This window comes from Mauremys mutica, chromosome 9 (genome assembly GCF_020497125.1).
Source record: "Mauremys mutica isolate MM-2020 ecotype Southern chromosome 9, ASM2049712v1, whole genome shotgun sequence".
Taxonomy (NCBI): Eukaryota; Metazoa; Chordata; order Testudines; family Geoemydidae; genus Mauremys; species Mauremys mutica.
Window position 1 is genome coordinate 62,458,426 of NC_059080.1, and position 10,765 is coordinate 62,469,190.

The window sequence follows — 10,765 nt, forward strand, 5'->3', positions numbered from 1 at the left end:
GCAGCAACAGGGGCCAGGTTAATAATATAAAGTAACTCTTTCTGGAAAATAACTAAAACAATGGCTCAAGCCCCAACCTAGAGTTATAGTTGGAGTTCAGCTCTGGGAAAAATAAACAGTCCTCTCCTGAAGATATTTTACTGAAGGGAAACAGAACACAGACAAAAAACATTTATATGTGTGAAAAGCAAGAAACCCAAATCAACATACTCAGCCTTTATTCAATCCCACTAGTCTCAATAAAGGTCCTATAGTCCAACATTCTGAACACCACAACTCCACCCACCTGAAACCCCACTCACATTGAGGCCAATGGGAGCCGGGCGGGGGGGATGCCTGGCTGCCTGTGGGCAAGAGCAGTGCGCGGAGACTCATGGCACCCACACCTAGGAGCTGGACCTGCTGGCCGCTTCCGGGGCACAGTGCGGTGCCAGTACAGGCAGGTAGACTGCCTTAGCCCCGCTGCACCACTGACCAGGGGCTGCCTGAGGTAAGTCCATTCCCCAACCCCAGCCGCAACCCCCAGCCCTGAGCCCCCCCAACCCAGATCCCCCTCCTGCACCCCAAACCCCTCATACCCAGCCGCACCCCAGAGCCTGCACCCCCAGCCCAGACCCCACATCCCCGCCTCAACCCACAGCCCCCTCCCACACTCCAAATCCCTCAGCCCCATCCCCAAGTCTGGACCCCCCTCCTGTACCCCAAACCCCTCATCCCCAGCCCCACACCAGAGCCTGAACCCCCAGCTGGAGCCCTCACCCCTCTCATACCCTTAACCCCTCATTTCTGGCCCCACCCTGGAGCCTGCACCCCCTCCCATTCCCACACCCCCACCCCCTGCCCCAGCCTAGTAAAAGTGAGTGAGAGTGGGGGAGAGTGAGCCACCAAGGGAGAGGGAGTGTAGTGAGAGGGGGCAGAGCCTCGGGGAACGGGCAGGGCTAGGTATTCAGTTTTCTGTGATTAGAAAGTTGGCAACCCTAGATGGCACCAAGTGTCATGACAGTGCCATTAGAGATACAAGATGAGTGAGATAATATCTTTTAATGGACCAACTTCTCTTGGTGAGAGAGACAAGCTTTCGAGTTTCACAGAGCTCTTCTTTAGGCTTGAGCTCTGTATAAGCTCTAAAGCATCTCTCTCGCTCTCTCACCAAAAGAAGTTGGGTCCAATAAAAGATATTACATCACCCACTTTGTCTCTCTAATATCCTGGGACCAACATAGCTACAACAGTGCATATGATAGTGCCATGATTATTTGTTCTGGGTGGGTTTACTTACGGGAGAGGAGTTAAACGGAAAAGGAAAGGGAAGAATTGGGGAAGAAAAGGCAATATAGCCTCTAAACATAAATCAGTATAAAGTGATCGCTAAGGTTTAAAAATTTGCCACTCATTTTCCCTTATGACATGATTTTCACAGTCCCCTTACAGCTATCCTGGACTGACTTTTGAATCTATGTAAACCATGACCAGAGGTTATGGGACCACTCCAGATCAAGTCCCATCCATGGGGTTCACCAGTACCCAAGTGGCCACTGGTAACACTAGGGCTATGGCTATACTAGAGAGCATACCACAGCACAACTGCACTGATGCAGCTGCACCAATGCAAGCTTTCTAGTGTAGCCTCTCTAAGTCGACAGGAGAGAGCTCTCCCATTTAAGACCTCACAAGCGACGGTAGTTGTGTTGGCAGGAGGAGCTCTCCTTCTGACATAAGCACCAGTGTGGGCAGCGCTAAATTGGCATAAATTATGTTGTTCAGGTTGGTGGCTAATTCACACCCCTGGACGACATAATTTATGTCAACTTAAGCTGTAGTGTAGCCATAGTCTAGAGCTGGTGCAATCTCCTTCTCAGCCAGCTTCTGCAGTAAATCCCACTCCTACAATATGCTAAGCACCCAGTGTGACCTCTTGCCACCAGGTGGAGCAGCTCAACAACAAGAAAGGCAGCACAGTCAACAGATTAAGGGACTCATTTTCATTCTGGCTCTTAAGTACCCTTAGCCATGGACCTCACACTTTCTAGCAGTAACAATTTGCCTGGAACTGTCCCAAACTTCTGCTCATTAGTTCTAGATCCTGATTCACTGGCAAAATCAAAGGCAAAGAGAGAGATTAGAGAAACTCCAAGTATGTGGGTGAGAAGGAAGGGGAGGAGAAGGGGTAAGACCCATGCTCAAAGATGCCAGAGGGGACATGCCCCTTGAAAAGACAGAGGGGGAAGCAAGCCAACCGCCAGCCCCTGAACACACCCAAGGGAGTCTCCTGCTGGTTGGGGTTTACCACAAGACAATGCAATAAGGGGAAACACAGCTGCACGTGGGGTTGAGGGTTGTAACAGACTTATATTCTGCTGTGTTGGTATACAGAAACAGTATAATGCTGAGGCCTTGATAAGTGGTAGTCACAAAGACAAAGTAAATTTCATTGGAATATGCGTGTATTCTCTGGCTGCTCGGGGCCTGGATTATTTGAAGAACAGCCCCTTCAGAGACATTTGTAATGTTGGCAGCTATGGAAAAGTGCTTGTTTACCTGGGCCATTGAGGTGGGGTTAGCAGGCACTGAAGGTACTGAGGCAGCTTTGGAGTTTGCTGAGAGGCTAGAATAATGCCCCTTTATGGGCCAGATCATTACTGAAAGGGGGAATTTTTTAAAATCTTTTTTAAAATTAAGTTCTCTCAAAAAAGGTCTTTGGCAACAGTTGACTTTTTTTAATTACAATCTTGGTTGTCGAAAGCATAATTTCCCTGCTCACACGATGATGTTCAGACCAATAAGCTCTGCACATTAAACCATGTAGCAAGCCAGACATCTGAGTCCCATGTCCCAAATCCTAGCACCGCTACTGGTGAAGACACCAAGTTTCACCTCCATTTTATGTTGAAGCTGCATATTTTGCCAAATTCTGGTGCAAAACCATCCAAACCTAGTTTTGCTCAAAGCTAAGCTCAGGCTCATGAACCTTTTGATACACAATGTCTTCATTGGGAATTAAACCAGCTGTGTTTCATGTGCCTTTTGGCTTTGTTACCAAAACCATCCAGAGCTCTAGATATATATGTGATTTTTAGGCAGTCCAAGAGAATTTAAAAGCTATCAGCTAAGGAGTAAAAAGTAGGGAGGAAGGGGTTGGGGTTGGTTTTCATTTTAATTGTTTGCTTGGGATGTTTTGTTAAAACCTATTTACCTAAGACATTTTAGAGAAAAGTTCTTTTTGGTATCAGCATGCTAGCCCCTGCCATCAAGGGCTGGGAAAGCTCCCTGTGTACATTTCTGGATCGTCTAAGAAGTCCTCCAGCAACAACAACAAAAGGAAATAGAAACAACAAAATTCAAACGTGTAAGGGGAAACAATGATGCAAAACTGCCAATCCTGCCCCCCTTTTAATTTTCCCCTAGGAGAGAATCTTTTAAACTAGCAAAAAAGAAGGGCCTATTCCTCCCCTTTTCTTTTCCCATGAAGGTCACCTTTAAGTTCTATCTGTCTATATTTGTATACCAAGCTCTGCACTGTGCTATGTGAATGCATTCATTTTGTGTGGTGGTGGCCACTGAGGTTTAGTCTCTTCAGTTCCGCTTTTGATTTCTGACATTTCCATTGCCCTACACATACATACACACACACACATAAAAGGTAAGTGGGTAGAAAATAAGCTATTCGTCTGTGGAACAAAAGACTCTTAGTTCATGAACAAACTTCCTATAACTCATGAGTGTTCGTTATAAACGGCTTTAATAATACTTTCCCACTTAGAAATAAATGCATGTAACAGATGTTGAAGATTTCCGTGAATATCCCATTTGTTTATAATGTCATTTTTATAAGAAGATAAGAATGGCTCTACTGGGTCAGACCAAAGATCCATCTAGCCCAGTATCCTGTCTTCCAACAGTGTCCACTGCCAGGTGCCCCAGAAGGAATTAACAGAATCATCAAGTGATCCATCTCCTGCCACTCATTCCCAGCTTCTGGCAAACAGAGGCTAGGGACACCATTCCTGCCCATCCTGGCTAATAGGTATTGATGGACCTAGCCTCCATGAATTTATCTAGTTCTTTTTTGAACTCTGTTATGGTCTTGGCCTTCACAACATCCTCTGGCAAGGAGTTCCACAGGTTGACTGTGTGTTTGTGAAGAAATACTTCCTTTTATTTGTTTTAAACCTGATGCCTATTAATTTCATTTGGTCACCCCTAGTTCTTGTGTTATGAGAATTAGTAAACAACACTTCCTTATCAACTTTCTCTACACCAGTCATGATTTTATAGACCTTAATCATATCTTCCCTTAGCTGTGTCTTTTCCAAGCTGAAAAGTCCCAGTCTTATTAATCTCGCCTCACACAGAAGCTGTTCCAGACCCCTAATCATTTTGTTGCCCTTTTCTGAACCTTTCCCAATTCCAATATATCTTTTCTGAGATGGGGCAACTACATCTGCACACAGTATTAAGATGTAGGTGTACCATGGATTTATACATAGGCAAAATGATATTGTCTGTCCTATTATCTATCCCTTTCTTAATTATTCCCAGCATTCTGTTCGCTTTTTTGACTGTCATGGCACATTGAGTGGATGTTTTCAGAGAACTATCCACAATGACTCCAAGATCTCTTTCCTTAGTGGTAACAGCTAATAATAGACCCAATCATTTTATACGTATAGTTGGGATTATGCTTTCCAATGTGCATTACTTTGCATTTATCAACATTAAATTTCATCTGCCATTTTGTCGTCCAGTCACTCAGTTTTGAGAGATCCTTTTGTAGCTCTTCGCAGTCTTCCTGGGTCTTAACTATCTTTAGTAATTTTTTATCATCTGCAAATTTTGCTACCTCACTGTTTAGCTCTCTTTCCAGATCATCTTCATAGTCTGCTTTGGGTATCTCTGCTCATTAACTTCAAGCACATTATGATATCCCACTCTATATAGACAGATGTCAAACATAAGGTTGAAATCCAGGCCATATTAAAGAAAATGAGTGTTTTGCTATTGATCTCAGGATTTCCCCCAGTAACAGTGGAATCTCATTTACTGTAAGAGACTCACAGAGACACTGACCCAGCAAGCATAAAGGAGTTAACTTTTTCAGTTTATATGTGAGTGTTCGTACGTGCTCATGTGTGTAGGTGAAAGGCTATTACTAAAAGCAGTGTTAAAACGGAAATACATAATCAGAAGCTGAAAAGCAGAACACAATTGCCTCTGGTTTGTAGACTGGAAGTTATTCTGTATGCAGTTAACACCCGCTGCTTAAACCAGAGAGAAATCTACCAGTTCAAAGGGGACAAGTTAATGACCTCTTTCAGAGGTAACAAGAGGTAAGGTAATAGAATGCAGTATATTATACTCTAAGCTTGTAGTAAAAACTGTTTTTATGTCTAATAACCTTCTTTTGCTACTACATCTGCAAATTAAATAGACTGTAACTATTTTTGCTTTCATCATAGTGTGAAGGGATATCTTTTCAGGAATGAATGGAGTTGTTCTTTTGCCATTTATTTTAACATATTTTCTGTCTGTGAAACATACACCAGATTTTGGTGTGAAATCCCTTCGTAAAATAGCTGGATTTTCTCTAGGTAGGTCTAGGGTAGAGACAGGAATCTTATTTAGCATAGACATAGACCTCCACTCCAGGATTTCCCAGACGCTGTAGCTAATGAAAAATATTCATTAGCTGTAGAGTCAGCTGGGTAAAGGGCTCCATCAATGTTCATTACTTCAGAATAATTCATTAGCTAATGCTTTTCATCTCTGAGAATCCCAGTGTAAAGTTTCTTGCAAGATTCAAGTGCCTGCCTCGAAGAAACTAAGTAATAATGACTATTGACATTTTTCAGTTGGCAGCAGTATTGAATATTGCATAGGACTAGCTTGTGATACCCTTATTCATATAAACTAGTAATTTACTTCTCAAGTAGTCAATGGCACAGTAAAGTACTTCTCAGTGTGGGCGAGGGTATCACAAGCTATCCCACAATGATCTCAGAATTAAATTAAATCCTCCTGCTACCACAAAAGCCAATATGCAATCAATAAAACACATAATGGCAGAATATCACATTGTCACAAAATATTTCAAGGATGTGAAAATGAGCCAAACCAACGGTTGAAGAATGTCATAAAAATTCTATCATCCATTTTACCCAGCTCCATTTTCTATAGAGTCTATGGACCAGATTTTCAAAAGAGCTCATAACCTAATATTCCCTTATATGCAAACTTCTTTTGAAAAGCTAGCCCAGCATATCTTCTGCAAAACAATGGATAGTGTCTTTAAGCAGCTTGGGCAGGGCCACCAAAAGGATTCAGAGGGCCTGGGGCAAAGCAATTTTGGGGACCTCTTCCATAAAAAAAAGTTGCAATACTATAGTACACTATATTCTCGTGGGGGCCCCTGTGGGGTCTGGGGCAAATTGCCCCACTTGCCCCCTTTTCCCCCCGGCAGTCCTGAGCTTGGGTGAAATGCCCCTCTGTGAAGAGAGACAGTATAAGGTCTATGCATGTTTCAGTGGGAAACAAGTAGGGCATGCTGGGTGGCTGAATGCCTCTGAATTTCACTCAATTATATTATTATAGGAATGATGCATTGCATACACACAACCCTGCTAGTAACTAATTTACTAATTACCTAAGATATGTTTTAGGTGCTGCTGTTCAGTTCTAAGTTAATCTTGATTACTGATTTACACAGTAGTTTATGTCACCTTATAATGTTTTCTTGAAGGGGTAAATTGCAAGCATCCTCTTCACTTTCCAATCCAGCTGCAATTGCTAGAGGCTAATAAAACAAATTGCGTGTAACAAAGTAAATGTCCTCTGTGCTGATCTTAATCTCTATCCAACCATGTTGTGGTGCTCTGTCATGTAAGATGCTGGGAAGTAACTTGGTCTGAAATACAAGAACAGTTTAATTTACAATACGTCGGTGACACTGAAATGAAAGTGTGTTGAACTCAGTAAGTCACACTGGTAGTGCATTGGGTGGAGGTAGCAGCAATCTCTGGGTAGCATTTGATGATACTGAAGTTGCATACCTTTGTCAAGCAGTGGCACAGAGCTAATAAATGGGTTTGTTAGAGGAAATGATTGTTTTGAATGACTGGAGAAAGGACAGGGAATTATTACACATTTGCATTTACAATTATTATTCTTCTGCAGGAGACTGGAATTGCAGAGGAAAATGAGCTCTTTTTTCAGAAGAGTCTGGGAGTGTTGAATGAAACTGGAATCTCAGTTCACCAGGATCAGGCTCTAAAACCTATAATCTTACCCCTTCAATGTGAACATGAATATGTTTCCTTATTTTTCAGTAAAACTAGATATGGCAAATAGCTCTGTTGAAAGTTATGTGCAGCTGTTCCAGATAACCATCTACATTCCAACATTTGTCCTGGGATTGCTGTTCAATATGATGGCTTTGTGGTTTGTCTTTTGTAAGATCAGGAAGCTGACAGAATCAACAATCTACCTGGTGTCACTTATTACTCTGGATACCTTGCTGCTGTTTACCCTCCCTTTTAAAATAATTTCCTTTGGCTCCCAGGGCAAGTGGAACTTGGGATCTGCATTCTGTTCATTCCTGGAAAGCCTTTACTTTGTGAACATGTATGGGAGTATTCTCATCTCCGTATGTATATGTGTGGACAGATATATCACCATCCGACATCCATTCTTAGCCATTTCCCTGAGATCCACCAAGAAAGCTGCTATGGTCTGTTCCATTGTCTGCTTGGGTGTCTGGGCTGGAACTTCCTTTACTTACCAATTCCATGATAGCACACACACTACGTGCTTCCATGGCTTCTCTAATAAAATATGGGAAAACCCAGGTGTGCTTGTCACCTTGGAGACTGTGTTTCTTGGCAGCGTGACAGCAATGATCTTCTGCACAGCTCAGATCATCATATGCTTGAAACGGAGCAGAAAGCCAGATGATCCCCTTACTGACACAAGTAAATCAGTGAAGATAGTCATAGCAAACCTCGCCACATTTGTCATCTGTTTCACCCCTTTCCATGTGGCATTCCTCTTGTATTATTTGGTTAAAACAGACGTCATCATGAGCAATCATCAGCCAATAATGCGCTCTTTTGTTCAGATCAGCCTCTGCTGGGCTAACCTCAACTGCTGCCTGGATGCAATTTGCTATTATTTTGTCCTTAAGGAGTTTTTGAAATCCCCACCTCAGGAGAGTCAGAAAACAACCAACAGTAGTTAATCAAAGTCCTGCAAGTCTCACTCATTCTTGGAGCAGAAGGGGAAAACTCTTGAAACCTGACCACTTCTAGCTAATTTTGACGATTGTTTTCATCTGATGCTCGTTGAACTCTCTCTTAAGCCACTGTCCAAAGGACCAGCAAAAATCAATTGCCAAATAAAAGTAGTTCTAACTAACAATCAAACATAACTGTACTTGAAAACCAAATGATTACCGGAAACTGTTGCCTACTGAAGAGCTACTTCAATAGGAACTATGGGGGCTCAGTTAATGTAGGTGTCTTAAATTGTAGACACTCAAGGTGGAATTTTTTAATTTGAAATTATAAATACAGTGAAATCTGAACTAAGAACCACCTCCTTAATTGTTCTTTTTGCATCCTATTTTGACTTGAGGTTTGTAAAAAATAAGAATTGAAACTATTTCCTATAAATGGTGACACAAATCCCAATCATGAGTGGTGTCTCTTGTTTTCTTGAAAAGTGTTTGTGTGGGTTTAGTGTCAGCAAAGGTTCCACGCTGACAGCCCTGGAGCCAGAGATCCTCTGCTTAGCCACACGGCAGGCACAGAGTGAGGCCCTGTCTCTGCCAGCTTTACTCACGTTGACTTAGTTTGCAAATAATCACATTGATTTAAGTGGAACTCCACAATGAGTAAAGTACTTCTCAGCTTGAATGAGGGTTGCATAATCTGACCCTATATTTGCATCCAGAGCTTCATATTAGCTTTGTGGGTTGAGATTGTTCTGAACCAGCATGTCTTGGGCTTCCCTTCACTGTTGAGCAGGATTGTGGGCCCCATTTCCCCACCAAAGAGCTACACTGCTGGGGTATGCTAATAGAAACCTGCATACCCCTGGGCTGAATCAAGCCCATGCTTTTGGGGGATGTGCACATGTGCCCATTTGGAAATGAGACCACCAATTCCATTTCACATGGGCTGATGTTTGGTAACAATTTTCACCATCTCCTAAAGATCTGCCTTTCAAATCCAGCCTGTGTTTTGTAACAGCTTTCCATCTCTACAGACCTTGCCTATATTGAATTGGAGACCTAGAATATATGTTGTAAGGCTGCTAAAAGAGAATTTCAAAGCCACCCAGGGGATTTAGACACATGATCACCATTTAAATGAATGGGGGCTGTGTATCTAAAGCCCCTAGACATCTTAGAAAATCCCAGTCCCAATCTATACCTCAGACAGGGCCCTCACTCATCAATTCCCCATTAACATCTCCTTTTCATATACATCTGCACTGTTGTTTAACAGTTGGCTATAACCTAGTTTTATTAATAAAATCAGAAACAAAAACATGGAAATGACATTTGAAAGACAAGTCAAAGGAGTGCAGGCACAAGTGTCTGAAAGGAACTTCCATACCATTCAGAGATGCATGGCCAAAATACCCCTGGATCCAATGGTGTCAACTAGCAACATACACAACCCAGTGGGGAAAATAAATTTTAGGCTCCTTAGGGAGGTTTAGTATTACCAAAGCCTAAACAAACAAGTCAATACAAAAATTTTCCATACACTAAATCTACCTTATGTATTGATTATCTGTCGCACAAGTTAGCAAACTCATTTCATTGCCCTTTACCAAATTATAATCATCTTGAGACAATCCAACTCAGCTGTTCAGGGTGAGACATTCTGATTTCAGTAAATTCAGAGTAATTGGGCCAGACTCTCCTTTTGCTTTCTCTAGTGAGCATAATGGAGTTCCTGATTTACAAAGACATAAGTGAAAACAGAATCAGGCCTGCTCAGGATTTACAACAATGTTTCTGAGATCAACATCTAGTGCGACAGGTGCAAGATGGACTTTACTTTTAAATAGGGCCAGTTTTTGACATCCTCACTTCCCATTCAAATCAATAGGACTATACATGGAGAAAAGTGTAACTCAATCCTAGTATGGGTGTCAGAACCCGTTCCACAGTTTTTTTCATCCTGCAGGATCCCAAAGCATTCAAGAAATTAAGGGACATTTCCTGATCCTTCTTCTATAAGCAAGGGAGACTTCATAGACAGTGGAACCATGGAAACTTATCAGCATGATCTTAGCTTTAGATTTACCATCAGAATAATTGTCATCATTGGGCTTCTTTTGCACCCAGCTGTTCTGCCTGGAGCAAGCTACAGGGAGCTGTGCTTGAAATTTATGGCTAATATGCCTCAGCAAGTAGCTAATCGAATACTGAGGAAGGGAACACCCTTTGAGGCTAAAGGGTGGGGACCAGATAGTTGATGTACATGCTGAGGACATAGCTATTGCACATATTGGGCTCCTCACAGAAGGAAACAGCATTTCATGGTAATTCTAACATAGAGGATGTCATAGCATTTCTGCATTAAATTCTCCTGCTAGCACAAAAGCCAATTTGCAATCAATAAAATACATAATAGCAGATCAAAATTGTCACAAAATATTTCAAGGATGTGAAAATGAGCCAAACCAACGGTTGAAGAATGTCATAAATATTCTATCATCTATTTTACCCAGCTCCATTTTCCATAGAGTCTATGGACCA

General features: G+C 42.1%; 1 protein-coding gene across 1 annotated transcript; it reads left to right on the top strand.

Annotated features, from left to right (window-relative positions):
• Positions 1–7,297: 7,297 nt before the first annotated feature.
• LOC123376832 (G-protein coupled receptor 55-like) lies at positions 7,298–8,230 on the top strand. The gene has a single exon (XM_045029073.1). It carries the CDS (start codon positions 7,298–7,300, stop codon positions 8,228–8,230), a length of 933 nt encoding a protein of 310 aa, XP_044885008.1.
• Positions 8,231–10,765: the final 2,535 nt, after the last annotated feature.